At 31.9% G+C, this 17,609-nt stretch overlaps 2 protein-coding genes across 3 annotated transcripts in view; one reads left to right on the forward strand and one right to left on the reverse strand.

The window, feature by feature from the left end:
* ANO3 (anoctamin 3) overlaps positions 1-17,609 on the forward strand; it is a 242,927-nt gene that overhangs the window by 170,485 nt on the left and 54,833 nt on the right. The window lies entirely within an intron of this gene.
* MUC15 (mucin 15, cell surface associated) lies at positions 111-6,123 on the reverse strand. 2 transcript variants are annotated; one of them, XM_049780969.1, is made up of 3 exons: positions 5,433-6,123; positions 1,943-2,092; positions 111-271 (listed from the first exon to the last, which is right to left on the reverse strand). In XM_049780969.1, exons 1-3 carry the CDS (start codon positions 6,115-6,117, stop codon positions 111-113), a joined length of 996 nt encoding a protein of 331 aa, XP_049636926.1. In that variant the 5' UTR covers positions 6,118-6,123. The 2 variants fall into 2 exon arrangements, with proteins under 2 accessions (XP_049636926.1, XP_049636927.1); XM_049780970.1 differs by lacking the exon at positions 1,943-2,092.

Below are 17,609 nucleotides of genomic sequence, written 5' to 3' on the forward strand. Positions count from 1 at the left end.
GTCCCAAAGCACCAACTCCTATGACAATTATCTTGCTTTTGGAAGACGGGTTTGTGCAAAGACCAGGATATACAATATTTGATCCTTTTCTCCTTTTCTCTTATTTTTTTTTATACTGAGTTACTAAGTCGAGGTATGTCATCCATAGGGATGCTGTCTCGTGCATTTTCTTGGCCAGCTGAAATGTATGGATCATTCATACTTGAGTTGTAATAGTTAGAGTTTCCGAAACTCATATCATAAGGCTCAGGTGCATTGTCTAATCGCAGAACTAAAAGAAAACAAACAAAAAAGAATTGTGTTATAATGGTAATCTTTATAATGAATATTTAGACATCTATCAGACCATATGAATTGCTTTTTAACAATAAGTAAGGGTAAGTTTTAGGTGTGCTTTTCAGGTAGTAGTTTTGCTATTTTGAGTAAGAGATTATGTTTCCAGACACCTTGTTTGTTTTGTTGTTGTTTTTTGATATGAAGATAGTAGTCTAACTGCTAAAACTTCATGGTTGGTACACAAAACTGGGGAAATTTAAGGTGATATCACAATAATAACAAAGCAATGTTATGTATATAAAGATGTATAGATCTCTGTCTCAGTGAATATTGAATCTAATTTTAGGGACTTGTTAATATGTCCAGAATTGTCAATTTAGCATAAAAGAGAAGAACATTTAAAGCATGTCATTATTTTGCTTTATGGTGAGCTGGAGGGTTGCTATGGAAGAAATTTTTCTTGCAAATTTGTTTCCTTTTGATGGGCCAAGTTAACAATTATTTAAATATTTCTTATTGAAAATATGAGATTTGTTGTTTTTAAAGGATAATTATTATCACTGATGATTCTAATTATTTTTAAAAAGCTTGGCATGCATATAATATCACTAAAGCAGTGACTAATTACTAATAGATTAGTAATCTAATTATGCAGTATAACACACTTATCTTTCACACAATCATCTTATGTTGTTTATAAACTATAATATCAGGAATATTAGAGATTTAAAATAAATGTCTCAAACTGTGTCAAATTACAAAACAACTGGTATATTTGAGCTATTAAGTTAAACTTCAATTATAGTATCTATTGCTAATTTGTGAGAATGAGGTTCTATATTTGATTATGAAGACAGAAAGATATTTAGAAGCCCAGTTCTTTGAATTGTGTACTTTGTACTGCTTTTAATTTTTAAGAATTTTTAGAACCCCATAAACAAAATGAAATTAAATTATAATTAATATATTTGATATGGAAAATAAAGCATTTGTTTGTTATTATAGCTTATTAAAAATCACCACTTTTTAATAGGACCATTTGAAATATTTAGTTATATTTTATGGTACAGGCATAAACCAGAACATTTGTTATTATTTTGCAGTTAAAAAACAAATGAGTCAAGTATATGAATTGATTTTATCTGTGTTCTGATTAATATTGTATCACTAATCTCAAGCAGTGTCTTATTCTTAATAGATACATTACTCATAAATATCAACTTAATAAAAATATAATTAAATTAATTTTGACATTATTTTCTAAATATGCAAAATGTTAGAGATTGCTTTATACACTATTAAGATTGCAAATAGAGGTTTACTTCATGTGTAAAATTTTAGAAGTGCTTCAAATTAAAATGTGCTTGTTTAAATTGTGCTACAAAGTTGATCAAAATATTAAGAATAGGTTTTCAGTTATTTCCTAAAAACTGACCATATTTTCTTAGTGTCATATCTTTGTTCCCCAGTTATGTTTATTTTTAGTTTTTAGGTTATGACTTAAAACCAGCTCTTTGATATTTAAATTATAGGTTCATAATTACTTTATCTTTAAGAAACAGCTTAGAAAACATATTGATTTGACTCTATCAGTTATATCCCTGAAATTATTATCCACTATTAATTAAAACTGCTGTGTGGAGATTAAGTTCTGAAGGTGTTTTACCTGGTTCATTTCTGTCATCATAGAGTCGTCGATGGGAAAATGAATCCGTTTTCTTTTTCCCACATAAGAGGTAAACAACAAGACTGAGAAATGAAGCACCTAGAATTGCACCTAAAATGGCCCCAAATACTACTCCTGTATTTCTGTTCTCTGGAAAATAAAGAAGAAAATCACATATTTAAAATAAAAAATAATCAAAGAACAGAAACAAATCTCTGATTTTATGCATATAAAAGTATGTTTAAACTTTTGAATTAATTGAGATCATGGTGTTAGTATGTATTTTATAAATCTGAGTATTTATGACAATGATAAATATGCTATAGTTCCGAAAAATTTTAAATTACCTTAAGTTATTTGTTAGTTTCTAACAATTATATCAATTGATAGTTTTATTTTTAAATATAATTTTTATTTATTAATGAACCATAATTTACAGAGTTATTGATAGTAGAAGTTTAGACATCTGGTGTTCTACCACCAGTGTTCTTACATTCACTCCTAGCCAACGGTTAAGTGTAATTTTCTAGCTACTTTCTTTTGTTTGTTATTTTTTTTCTCACTGGGTGTTGCACTATTTGTTGTCACACTAGGAAGTGCTCAGAAATTATGCCTGGTTCTGTGTCCAGGGATCATTCCTAGCGGGTTCAGGAGAATATAGGGGTGTTGGGGATTGAACTCAAGTTATCCAATCCTAAGGAAGAACCCAACCCAGTCTACTATCTTTCAGAACCCATATATATATATATATATATATATATATATAGATAGATAGATAGATAGATAGATAGATAGATAGATAGATAGATAGATAGATAGATATAGATAGATATAGATATAGATATATCAGTACTGATACGTATTAATACAAATGTGTCATATGTATACCGCTACATTATCTTATTTTACATTGAATTAAAGATGTTAATAAATTGTAACTTTAATAAATTTAATATAAAACAAAACTTAAACTTTTTTCTCCCTTAATTAATAAAATTAATAGCTAATTGTAGTAATTGGAAAATAGAGAATGAGTTCACAAAAATATCATTAAACAGTGTAAAAAATCCCAATATTTTCTGATTTAGAATATTTGTAAATGTGGCAAGTTGACCAAAACAGATAATTTCAGTGACTGAAATGTTGAGAACAGAATGTGTATATCTGAAGTTCAGAGTGTAGAAAATTGAACTCTCAGACTAGAAATATAATAAAGCATTTGCCTTGCACATAGAATCGGGTTTAGTTCTCGGCATCTCATACAGTCCACTCTGATCTCTAACCACAAAACCAGGAGTAACCCTTGAGAAAGTTAGATATGATCCCATAACAAGAGAGAGAAAATTTAACTCCTTTTCATTATCAATTAACATCTATTTTAATATCTTTTTGACCCACATCCTGTGACACTCAGGGGCTACTCCTGGGTATGCATTCAGAAATCGCTCCTGGCTTGGGGGACCATCTGGGATGCCGGGGATCAAACCTAGGTCCGTCCTGGATCAGCTGCATGCAAGGCAAAAGTCCTACTGCTGCGCTATCGCACCGGACCCTCAATTACCATCACTTTTAAGGTTAATTAACAAACTTGATGGTATCTTAAATTTCTTTAGTGTATTTTATTTTCTGTTATCTTTTATAATATGTAAAAAAATAAGCAATGGACTTATACTTTTTTATTTTAAATAAAACCCACTTATTTGGGACAATGTTTGTTTCTTGACTAAAACTGGATCTAAAAGAAGGTAAAGTGATATGCATGATACACTTTCAGCAATAGCATTGAGAACCAAAGGGAGAGAGTGGGAAAGATTATATATTAATATATAATATAATATATAATAAAACAATGTATTATATAAAACATATGATTAATAATGTAATTGATATATTAATAGTGTTATATATAGAGAGAGGGGGGCAGAGATATAGCACAGCGGTAGGGTGTTTGCCTTGCAGCAGCTGATCCAAGATAGACAGTGATTCGAATTTGGGCATCCCATATGGTCCCCCATGCCTGCTAGGAGTGACTTCTGAGCAGAGCTTGCCGCTGTGACCCAAAAACAAAACAAAACAAAACAAAACAAAATAGAGAGAGAATGAGAGAGAGAGAGAGAGAGAGAGAGAGAGAGAGAGAGAGAGAGAGATATGAGGTACCTTCCATAGCGGCAAGTTTGGTGTGTGTTGCAGAAATCGGGAATATTAGTGGTGGTGAGATATGTACATTGGTGAAGTGACAAAAAGCTATGGGAAAATTGCATGACTGGAACTTAACCATGAAAAATTTGTAACTATATTTAACAGTGATCAATAGAAAAAAAAAAGAAAATCACAGTTTATGGAAGAAAAATAGTATGTATATAAATATATATAAGTATATATAGCATATATAGCATGTATATATAAAATATATTTATATATTAATATATACATTTATATTTAAATTTATATATAAAATATATATAAAAGCCTTACCACTATATATATGTATATATGTATATGTATATGTATATATATATATATATATATATCTGTGTACATATAGTGGTAAGGCTTTTGCCTTACATGCACTAACCTAGGACGGACCGCAGTTCAATTCCCTGGTGTCCCAAATCCCCCAAGCCAGGAGTGATCTCTGAGCACATAGCCAGGAGTAACCCCTGAGTGTCACCAGGTGTGGCCCCAAAACCCAACCAACTAAACAAACAAATAAAAAAAAACAATCAAATCTAGACAGGAAAAAAATAAGTTTAAAAAAATTAGGGATATTTACATGTAACTATATTGATTTGTGGACCATTCCCAGGAATGCTCAAGGTAATACATGCAATTATAGGTAGTCCAAATTTCTATGAAAATTATTGTCTATTATCTCAAAATTCAACCCTACCTTAAACCTTTTCAATGTTTTATTTTCAATTTTAATATATTATATTCTCATGCAATCATGACTAGAATTGCTGACTTTTAAGTCCCTATTTCTTGACTATTTTCAATGAATTTGATATCTCATACATTCCTTGATTGTAATCTATATGATTTTGTTTGTTTGTTTGTTTTCGGGCCACACCCATTTGATGCTTAGGGGTTACTCCTGGCTAAGCGCTCAGAAATTGCCCCAGGCTTGGGGGGACCATATGGGATGCCGGGGATCGAACCGTGGTCCTTCCTTGGCTAGAGCAGACAATTTACCTTTAGCGCCACCTCACCGGCCCCTAATCTATATGATTATTCTCAAAATCTAGTCCCGCCTGGGCCCGGAGTGGTGGCAAAGCAGTAGGATGTTTGTTTGTCTTGCACGCAGCTGACCCAGAGCATCCTATATTATCCCCTAAGCCAGGAGTGATTTCTGAGCTCAGAGGCAGGAATAACCCCTGATTACAGCCGCATGTGGCCCAAAAACCAAAATAAATAAATAAATAAATAAATAAATAAATAAATAAATAAATAAATCCCATGAAAAAGGAAAGCTAAATTTGTTTACAATTACCTTTTTGAGAGTCAGATGTATTCGAAAATATTTTTGAATTATTGGTGAAGGTTGTGGTCTGTCGTGGAGTTGTCTTATCTTGATAAGGGGTAGTTTCTTGATAGGGGATGTTCTCATTGGTTGTAGTAAGCCATTCTTCTGGTGTCCTTGTCATAGGAGTTTCAGAGGTGGTGTTTGGTACTGGAGTGATACCAATTGAAATGGAACTGTTTTCAGGAGTTTTCATGGTATCACTGGTGAAAGAAGTCACGTTTTCAGAAAATACAGTAGGTGTAGTTGTGGGCGTTGTTGAAACTGGTAAAAAATTTTCAGATGAGTTTTGTGGCAGTTCTCTTGAAACAAAGCTACTGGCTGGGGAAGAGCTTGTAGAAACCATGGCTGTAGATGTTAAAGTACCAGAATAATCTGTTGAAGAATTCCTAAATATGTCTGTTGTTCCTTGAATTTTATTTGAAGTATCCCCAAAGGAGGTATTATTTAATTTGGGATTGAAAATTTCTTTACTATTATTAAATGAGTATGGGTTTTCCGCAAAATTCCAACGCTTGGTTACGTTTTCTGTTTTTTTGAAAATTTCCGCAATATTTTTTGTTGTAGTTATTTCTACACCTTTTACTCCAGTGATTCCAAAGAGTAGTGAACTAAACAAAGTTGAAATCAACAGAATTTTTACTGAGATCAGCATTGTAGCCTTTTTGGTACTGGTGTTATGAAGTTAGTCTGAAAGAAATGAGCATCACTTTAATTATTAAATGTAATAGTGAATATTCTTAAAATAAAATTATCCTGAGCTTCTACATCTACATCTACAGATAAAATGAGAACATATTTATGAGATGATAAAGAATAATATATTCTGAGATGTGTTTTAAATATATTATATAATAATTATATATTATACATTTTATATAGTATATCGCTATATAATAATATAATATATTGAAACTGGAATCTTGGATTTATTTTTGTTTTTTGTTAAAAACACTTATCATGGTATAATTGTTTGTTCATTTGTTTTTTGGATCACACGAGCTATGCTCATGCCTTACACCTGGTGGAGCTTTGAAACAATCTACTGTTCTGGGATTTAAACCCAGATTGCCCAGGTGCAAGGCACAGACCCTACTTTCTCTACTATACTATGTCTTCAGCTTCCTAGATTTGTATTTTCTGTATAATTTTTCTTTGTCTGTCATTCAAAAACTCTATCAAGCTAAATATCAATACCACTATTTCAGTACTTAAAATAACTAGTTTGGAACAGAATGATATATATTAACATATGTATTACATATATAATATATTTGTAAATAAATGTAGATAAATACATATGTAAATAAATGACCATATATAAATTTGTATTAATTAGTATTTTTTCTTCTATTATATATGTAATAAAATAAAACTCACTTATTTCATCAATTTGTCGAAAAATCATGCTCTTTGTCAAGCTTTAATTTGTAATATTTATTATTAAAATCATATTAGTTATTATACATAAAATGTACACTTTAAAGTGTGTTATCTAGGAATTATCCTTGAAAACACTTCATTAGTAACTCATTAAGACAAAATCAGATCAGGTATCTTCACTCTCGTGGCTGAAAACCAATATTAACTAATTTCAAAATCTTGAATTTGAAATTAATATCTTTATTTTTTATAATAATTTTAGCTTCATTAGATGCTTTTTTCAATAACAGTCAAGGAGATTCTAAAAATTGTATTTCAGGATATTTTAAATTATATTTTCTTATGTTATAAATAAGAAAATGATTGGAATTATCAATTTAAAAAAAACTAGCTCAATATCCATTTCAAAATTACTGTTTTAACTAATAAACCAAGCCAAAAATATTATTCTGCTCTTTATGTGTAAAATTATGAAATAGAGAAAATATGGGAAAGAGTTTAATTCTAGACATATTAAAATTCTGGTTTTGACTATAACTAGCCTGTGAAAAGCAATCACTATAAACAAGCAATGGCTTGGGCCTGGAAGATAATATGTATAGCAGATAAGACTCTTGCATTGCTTATTATGGCTGACCCAGGTTTGATCCCTGACATCACATAAGGTTTCCTAAGCACTGCCAGAAATTATTTTGAGTGTAAAGAGCCAGGAGTAAGCCTTTAGCATTGATCAGTGTGTTTCTAAAACAGAAACAAATGACCATGGCTTTATCTTTATCATTCTAAGATTACACACAATAGCACAATGCTATTCTAAAAACTAAATGATGCAATCTAGATATAAATACCATGAGGTATATTTGACATAAGTAAAATATAACAGATATTAAATTTCTTTTTTATTTATCAAGTCAGGGATAAATTAAAGGACCTCATACAATCAAGTCAAATTTCCTTATTGCTTAACTATATTCCCAATCCAATTTTTATTTATGTACTTCTGTAAATAATTTACATATAATAATATTATCACTCTGAATCCTCATGAAAGGCCTTGAGACAAAAAATAATAAAAGAAATATGTACTCCAGAGATGTCACTAAAATGTTACTAATGCTCCTAATATCTGGTAATAAAAACCAGTTATTGGGACAAGCAAGCCTGAAAATAAATCTACTGACTTCCATTTAATTCTATATTAAATTCATGGTGTTTAGATTAAATAAATAATTTTTAAAAATCTTAGAATGTTTATTCATTCTTTTTTAAGCTTAATTTGTTTTGTACTCCTGGTTCTCAATACTAGAGTTTGAACCAGGGTCATTTGCTAACAATACAAGTATTTCACATGCTGTACTATCTCTCAGGTTCCTAGAATTTGCACTTTCAAACTGTAAAGATGAAGAATGGATTTACTTAATGTTGATCTGGACTTAGAGCTTACTTTTAACTCAAATCCTCTTGGGTGACTCAGATAAGAAAAGTGAAGAGGTGCAACTGATATTATTTAGATCTGATTATTGTCAAACATTACAAAAAAACCCTCACTAAATTTTCAGTATTCACTACTTTCAATCTTTTTTTTTGTTTGTTTTTTCAGGCCACACCCATTTGATGCTAAGGGGTTACTCCTGGCTAAGCTCTCAGAAATTGCCCCTGACTTGGGGGTGGATCATATGGGACACCGGGGGATAGAACCTCGGTCCTTCCTTGGCTAGCGCTTGCAAGGCAGGCACCTTACCTCTAGTGCCACCTCACTGGCCCTACTTTCAATCCTTTTAATTTTTCAGAATCTGAGTAGTTTCCAAAAGTCCTTCTGTTGTTTTGTTTTCATTGATCTCCTTTCGTTGAATTTTTAGTTAGGTAAATACAATGTAAATATTTGAATAATATCATCGGATATATTTTTTATAGTAAAGGCATTAGTAAGAGTACATCTTGTAAATTCCTAGGATTTGGAGATGTAATATTATTTCTCACTTATTAAATATTCATTTAAAAATGCTGGCAGACATATAGGATTATTCAGGGGCCAGAGCAAAAGTACAGTGTGTAGGGTGCTTAACTTACAGTCTTGAATGCAGCCAACCCAGGATCAACTTCTAGAATCTTATATATTTCCCAGAGCCTTTAAGGAGTGATCATTGAAAACTAAATGCAGTTAGAGAAATAACTACACTGAGAACTGTCATAACAATGTCAATGAGTGAGGGAAGTAGAAAGCCTGTCTAGAATATAGGTGGTGATGGTGGGGAGAAGGGGCCACTAGTGATGCGAATATTGCACTGGTAAAGGGAAGTGTTCTTTTATAACTGAAACTCAACTACATCATGTTTGTAATCATGGCGTTTAAATAAAGATATTATTTAAAAATGAAAATAAATACATTATATTAAAAGAAAAAAAAATCAGAGTAAGATGTAAGACTTGAACATTAACAGGTTTGCTCCAAAACAAAAATAGGCAAACAAAAAAATAACCTTCATGAAAGGTATTATTTTTATAGAATATTGAATAATAAATTGTGCCAGTCATACTGTGTAAATTTCAACTATAGGTTCAAAAATGGACAAAAGCCTAGTGTTAAATATCAGTGAATTAGTCACATGTAGGGAAAAAGGAGGTAGTTTTGAGTGGAAAGACATGGAATGTATTATTGTGGGCTCACAATACAGTTGGTTTTCTTTAGGTGTTTTTGTTTTGTTTTGTTTTGTTTTGTTTTTGGTTATGCCTTCTGGGTGCACAGCTAGGAGTATCCCCGAGCGTCACCAGGTGTGCCCCCCCAAAAAAAATAAAAGTATGATTTAATATACAATTGCCTTTTAGAAATGTCCCCCAACAAAATTTTTAACAAAGGGGCTTTATATATTATAATGTTATCAGAATAATTTATAAATTAATTTTGTAAAATATAAGATTAGGTTTTCTTTTAACATTGCTGAGTGCTTACTAGCACTTACTAGCACTAAAACACACTTTAGATTTTATTCAAATCTAAAATGATTTGAATTATTATTTGTTGTCTTCTAGTTAGACATCTTTATCAGGGAGCATATAGATTAACATAAACAAAATGATTGATCACATTTTAAGTACAATTTAATTTAGTTTAAAATACATAGATCTTTTTAGAAACCTTTTTTTTTCTTTTGAATCCTGTCATGTTGATTGAAATTAGCCCAGGCCTTTTTATTATGGCTGCCATTAATCTGCTTAGTTTGATTAATAATTGGCATCCAATTTAATGTTTATTAAATAGATTAATAGTTCTTTCCTAAACTTTCGGTTTTTGATATTTTATCTTTCTAATGAAGGTATCACTAGAGGAGAAAAAAAATACCCTAGGTGTTCTTCTAATTTTCTTATAAGGTTATACAGGAACATGGCATTAACCTTTTACTCCTTTACCATAATGAGAATCCACATATCAGGAATTCACAAAGTGAGTTTTGTTCCTGTTTCTTTTTGCCTGTACCACTGAACCACCAATGGGATCTCCCTAGCTTTACCCAGCTTTAGACTGTAACTTGAAAACTTATGGTATCGACACCCTAAATGAACCAAGTATTCTGTTACTTGTTATAATTTATTTCAGGGAAAAGGAGAGAAAGAAAGCAAAGGATAAAAATGGTATGCTTAAATATGATTTGCATTTTGCTCAGAATATAGTTATAGGATAAAGTTGTATAAGTCTTGATTTATTTTTGTTGCTCTGGTCTGACAGTGGCAGAAAATTTGTTTCAGTTTTCTACTTCGAGAGAACCAGATGAAACCCTTCATCTAGTCATTTTACCTTAAAGAGGTAGAAATAGAAAGGAATACAAGCCATTCTAATTACAATTTCAGTCCTGGGCTTTTGTGCAAATATGGACTAGGCAATTTTTATAATTAGGTCCTATTCAAAACTGATCAAGAGCATATCACAGGCTTTGAAAACAAATGGTACAGAAACTTCAGATTACCATAATGAGATCTGAACTTGCTACTTTCTCTCAGTTTTGTGCCATCTCTATAAACTATTGTATATTCTGGTTACATACATCTAAGTTAATACTGGTGGCATATGTACAGATACCAAAGTGATCTAGGTGCACTGTGCAGACAGACAGAAGGTGGGATGTAAAAAGATTTATTGAAGAAGAAAAACTTGTGGAAAAAAAACATGTAGCCGTGTTTCTCTTTTTGTTCTTTATCCTGAGCTGAAAAGTCCTAAGAGGAATTTTGTGGTAATAATGTAGCAATAGAGCTAAGAATGGTGCATACTTATTCATATCGTTACACTATAAACAGCTTCAAATCTTTTGTATTAAACGTATTTTGTTTATATAGACTTGAAGAACTATGCTATTATTTCAAAGTTTGTGATTTTTCACTGTTTATGCTTTGTTTTAAGAAGTCCTCTGCACAAAGAAAATGTGCACTTATTTTTTCCCTCTATCTTTGGTGTTGGTACCAATAAATAGTTTCACTTTACTACTCTTGCGTGGAGGTTTTAAAAAGTGGTGAAGAAAATATATAATTCTTGACCATTAAGGGAAACAAAGAGAAAACAGGTCTGCCTATTATTTTTCCCTGATTAGTTGCATAAGTCGCCATTCTGCCCAACCTTCCTATTGTAACTGAGTCATACCATGTTTAAATCATGCTTTGAAAATAAGGAGGTGGCCAGGTTGTGTCAGCTTAAACAAACTTAAACAAAAGGATAAAAATACTAGTAATTCCCAACTTAATCAAAACAATTGTTTTTAAATGAGTGCAACACATCTATACTTTACTCCTGTCTCAATAGGATAATAAAAAATTTTTGTAGTGAAATAACTAAATATTATATATTATGTTATGTATATCCCATTTGCTTTCTCTTGTGCTAGTCCTTAGATTACAAATAAAGATATTTCATTTGGCTTTGTCATTGTAATCTGCCTGTTCTGAACAAATTTCTCAGGAACTTTTCTGTGTTAATCTTTCCAATCTAGAACATGGTTTTGGCTTTCCCAATATGAAAAAGAATGTGGACATAGAAAAAAAGTATGTTTCTAGAAATTTCTCTTTTTCAATGAGGACTTTGAATAAGTCTACCAAATCAGAATATGGGATTGTATCATAGTCTTAGGTATTTCTTTTCACGTTTACCTTATTTAATAATAAGGAAAGAAACTTTTTCAAACTTTGTGGCTATCAATTTACAAGACTTGGTTCAGCATAAATGAAGGAAATTATATGCATGTCATGCTTCCTTCTCACTTGAGACTTCCCTGTTGTAAACCTTAATACTATAAAACTTTAGTGAAAGTTAAACTCAGAAAGATTTTCTCCAAAGAGATGTTATGAATCTAGTTTCTCAAACAGGATTTTCAGACTTTTTTAATAGTCTGATGGAAATAATAAAATAATAAAAAATAATTATAAACAATAACAAATAATAAGCTGACATCCATTCAAAAAATGAGCATTTGATAGGAACAAAATTAAAAAATTAAGAAACTATTTAACATCTTTATTCTGTGAAATATCTTCTACAGCAACTGAATTTTTCTTTAGATTTCTGATCATGAGTGAATACATGCTAAGGAAATAATTACATATGCATTCCTTGCCATTTTACATTAAGAAAATATTTATAAAGATATGATTCATTACACTAGAAATCTTTTCAAAAATTATCATATTCTAATACTTTAACAACAAATAGCTTAATTCTAGGCAAATAACTTAGTCCAATAACAATCTAAAAAATAAGTTAATTCTAAATATTCAATTCATAGCTATTCTAGTCACGATAAACATGTGTAAATTTTTTTCTATTACCTAGCTTTAAAAAGAAGTTGGTCTAGTGTAGTCATGTATTTTTTTTAACAACTGTCCTGGTTTTATCATCTATTCTAGAAGATATGACAGTAATTCTTAAACTTAACTTGCATTCACAGTGCAAATGCTCATTTAGAAGGTAATTACTTAATGAAAGAATTGCCTCTTTTTACGAGTCTCAGTAGTTTCAGGACAAACTGTTCTGTCAAAAGTTGAGCTGATTATGATTCTCATATTCTTTTTAATTGGAGGGAAAGAGAGAGGAAGGGAAGAAGCTGGGTCAGAGGGAGGATAGAGTGTGAGAAAAAGAGGGAAAGAGAAAGAGAGAAAGAAGAGAGATCATCATAACCCTTCCCTTCACATGCTTACCTTCTGATATATGAGGCATTTACAAACAGCAATGAAATGTCACAGTTGTCCTGACTGGAATGAGTTTCTACCTTGCGTTAGATTAGAGAAAGGACGTTGGAGTAAGTATGCCAGTGCCCCGCTGAACAGGAGGAAGGTGCCAGCGAAACAAAATTGGGTGGGGCTGGCGTATCGTGCTTGTGTAATAGAGCACCCTAGAACCTGACTGACCTGCTTCTCAGCTGTTAGCATTAGAATATCACCTCACTCAGACTTTAAAAGAAAGAAAAGTCCAACCCTCCAGCTCTCATAGATTGGTTGTTTTGATGGTGGAGCATGTTTGCTCTTTCAGAGGTAGAAAGGAACATCCATATTTTTGCTCTGAGTGAAAGGAGAAATTTGTGTAACCTCTGGTGTATAGGAATTTCTGACACACACTAGGTTTTCCATTTGCAGGTGAGCTATTTTAAATGAGTCATGCCCTGCACCTGTTGCTAAGTGCTCACTCCATGATATTTTTCTACCAAAACACTTATTTCACACACACACACACACACACACACACACACACACACACACGACACATATGAACTCTGAATGGGGAATATGAGTTGGTAATGTGTTAACTTGGCTGTAGATCATGAAGTAGTTTTACTATAAAGTCACTGAGTAACCCAGTGGATTTTTGTGAATTGGAATCCTTGAGAAAGTTCTGAATCAGATAAGAAATTATCAGCATGAAATTTTTCTATACATGATGGACATGGAAACTGTTATGCTTAGTGAAATAAGTCAGAGGGAAAGAGATAGACCCAGAATAGTCTAACTTATCTATGAGTTTTAAGAAAAATAAAAGATATTATTGTAATAATGTCCAGAGACAATAGATAAAAGGGCAGAATGACTGGCTCACAAAATGAAGCTTACCATAAAGAGTGGTGAGTGGAGTTAGAGAAATAACTACACTAACAAAATGTTAATGAGTGAGCGAAGTAGCAGGGGGTGGGGGAGGAGAGAGATGGGGGGCATTGGTAGTTACAATGGTGCAATGGTGAAGGGATGTGTTCCTTTTATGACTGAAGCCCAACTACAATCATGTTTGTAATCACGGTGCTTAAATAAAGATATTATTTTTAAAAAAATAAATTATTACCAGGACTGAATATTCAGTCATATCAACTTTCAGGAGCCTCTGAGATATTGAGGTTTGTATGAAGATAATTATATGATTCTATGTGACCTGGGAGCCTTCTTGACTAAGTAGCTTTCATTCTCTGTAGGGGTGATTTCAATAAAAATCTATAGTTAAAAAAAAAAAAGAAAACCACCTCATTAAATATTATTAACTCAAATGGTAGTTAAACCATGTCTTTATGGTACAAAAACGGCAACTTAAATTTATTAAAATAATTGCTCACTGAGCAAAAGTTTAATAAGATAATATATATTTTAGTTTTTTCTATTTTGTTCATTTTATTTAATCACTGTGAAATACAAAATTATTCATGATTGAGTTTCAGTAGGACAATGCTTGAGCACCCAGACTTTCATCAGTCTCTACTTATTTCTCAGGTAGCTATTTTTTTCCATTTTTGAGTTACATTTAGTTGTGCTTAGAAATCACTGGACGACCCCAAGAAACCATACTTAGTGTGCTGAGGATTAAATGTAGAACCAGTCCCTTGTAAGTCAAGTTCGTTAGGCACTGTTTTATATCTCTGACTCTAAATGAATGATTTTTACATAAGCCAATAACAAAGAAAAAATATTATTTAGAAAAGAATTTTATATATGTAGAGAGTGAAACATGACTTCTAAGGGTTTACTGAACCTTGTTTACATTTCAATAATTCCCTATTTCTGCATAATAGCATCATCATCTGATTTTCACAAGTAATGATTTTTCTCTACAGGTATTAAAATTACAAGACTCCTCTGCTACAATTGTACATATACTTCAGCTCTTTGCTTTTGTAAGAATCACAGGTCATATTCAATGTCCTGGATTCCTAAAAACCTAGGAATGTCCTCAGTATCATTTTCATCATTGCTTTCCAGACAAGCATAATAAATTGATTTGGCCTAATCTAATAGATAAATCCTACTACCTTTCCTGTGTTGAGGACATCTGCAAATGAAATTCTAAAAAAAAGAAAGAAAGAAAAATGATGTATGCTTAATGCCTTAGTAATTACTTGACCCTGGTCACATTGTTTTTATTAAATAACCTGAGTCTGAGTTAAACAATAATCCGTTGCCAAAAACAAACTAAGCAAACATGTCTCTTTTCCAAGTACATACCATTTCTTCATAAAACTGATCTCTTTTTTGAACTTGTTTTTCCAGAAAAACTCAACCATAAGTAACAATACATGGCAAATTCATCAACCAAGATAACTGAGATGACATCTTGTAAAATATGTGCGTGCTTTTTTGTATTTCTCTACTATATTCCTACCTAGACAATTATTATATAATTTTTTAGAAAATATAATAATTGTCTAGGTAGGAATATAGTAGAGAAATACAAAAAAAACATGCTGAAACATTTTTCCATGTAGTATAATTTAAAGCTATCCATCCATAAGTATATAAACCAATTAAAAAATAAACAAAATTCGGGGCCGGTGAGGTGGCGCTAGAGGTAAGGTGTCTGCCTTGCAAGCGCTAGCCAAGGAAAGGACCATGGTTCGATCCCCCGGCCTCCCATATGGTCTCCCCAAGCCAGTGACAATTTCTGAGCACATAGCCAGGAGTAACCCCTGAGCATCAAACGGGTGTGGCCCAAAAAACCAAAAAAAAAAAAAAAAAAAACAACAAAACAAAACAAACAAAATTCAATGATATTCTTTAGTTTTATGTTAATAAAATAAATAATAAAATTAAATTTTATGTTTAATATCCATTAATTTTAAGTGTTTATAGTAATATTAATCATCATATTATTTCCCATTTTTCTTTGAAATTAAGAGGCTTTGTTCTCAACAAAATCTTTTAAGTTTTTATTTTTTTTTAGCTAGAAGTAGAGGAGTAGTATATTCTAAGAAAACAATTGAACCTGCATGTTAGGTTCTGATAGAAATAACAAAAAATGATGCTGCTGCTTTATTAGAATAATGAATAGTAGAGGAGACATCTGATATTGACAGTTTCTGCTGGGAAAATGTTACTCTAGAGTTAAATAAATTAGAGATATTTCTAGGTCTTGTATTTCTGTTACGATAAACCCTATCCTCAAACACAATGTTGAGTTAGAATATATATACATATAATGTATATATATATATGTATATATGTATATAAACCACTGAGCTAACAACATTGTAAGAATGACAATTAAATACGATAACAAAAAACATTTTTTGAGTCACACCAGTGGCTCTCAGGGGTTAATCCTGGCTTTGCTTTCAGAAATTGTTCCTGATAGGCATGGGTGACCAAATGGGATGCCGGGATTTGAACCACCATCTGTCCTGGGTTGGGTGTGTGCAACACAAACAATCTACCGCTGTGCTATCTCTCCAGCCCCTACAATAACCCAAATTTTAAATTTATCCATTAAGGAGACAGCCTGTAGGATTAGTGAGAACCTGAAAGCATTGGTAGAGGGAAGTCACAACGGTAGTGGACTTAGTGTTTGAATATTATATGCCTGAAATGCTTTTAGGAATGAACAATTTTATAAATAATGGTGCCTTAATAAACAAAAGAGAACAAAAAAAGTATAATATCTACTAAACTCTAAAATGGAAAAAATAAAGATATACTCCAAAAATCTAAAAAGTAAAATAATGAGTGAAAGTTCAGAATTCCAAGGAATAAAAGCTATATTCCCTGAAACACAATTAAAATTTTTAATAGACATGAAAAATATGCTTTAAATATATTTACATTCATGACTTACACATTTAAAAAGCTATTAGTTAGACATAATCACTAATATACCAGTTACATATTGAAATTCAAGTTTTATAGTGCAATGAAAATTACACACTTATTTGCTATTTCCACTTATAAAGAAAACGTCAAAGTCAAAAAATTAAAAAAAAATAATAAAAAAAAAAGAGGGATCAGAGCTATAGGGCATTTGCTTTACAAGTGTCCAACCTGGATTCGATCTGCAGCATCCCATATGGTCATTTGAGCCTGTCAGGCATAACTTCTGAGTGCAAAGCCAGGAGTAACCCCTGAGCACTGCCATGTGTGTCATAAATAAAAAATAAATAAAGAAATAAATAAATAGCACAAGAGTGAAAGCACAGTGGGTAGAGTACTTGCTTTGCATGAGGCTGACCCGGATTTAATCCCAAGCATCCCTTAAGGTACCCTGAGTCTTCCAAGAGCAATTTCTGAGCACAGAGTCAGGAATAGCCCTGAGTGCCACCATTTGTGTAACCAAAACAAACAAAAAAATAAAACTTATAATAAGATATATAATTTGGGGGCCAGAGCGATCGCAAATCAATAGGGCATTTGCCTTTCACACGGCTGTCCCAGGACAGACCTTGGTTCTATCCCTGGTGTCCCATATGGACCCCCAAGCCAGGAGTGATTTCTGAGCACATAGCTAGAAGTAACCCCTGAACATCATCAGGTGTGACCCCAAAA

This window comes from Suncus etruscus, chromosome 9 (genome assembly GCF_024139225.1).
Source record: "Suncus etruscus isolate mSunEtr1 chromosome 9, mSunEtr1.pri.cur, whole genome shotgun sequence".
Classification (NCBI taxonomy): domain Eukaryota; kingdom Metazoa; phylum Chordata; class Mammalia; order Eulipotyphla; family Soricidae; genus Suncus; species Suncus etruscus.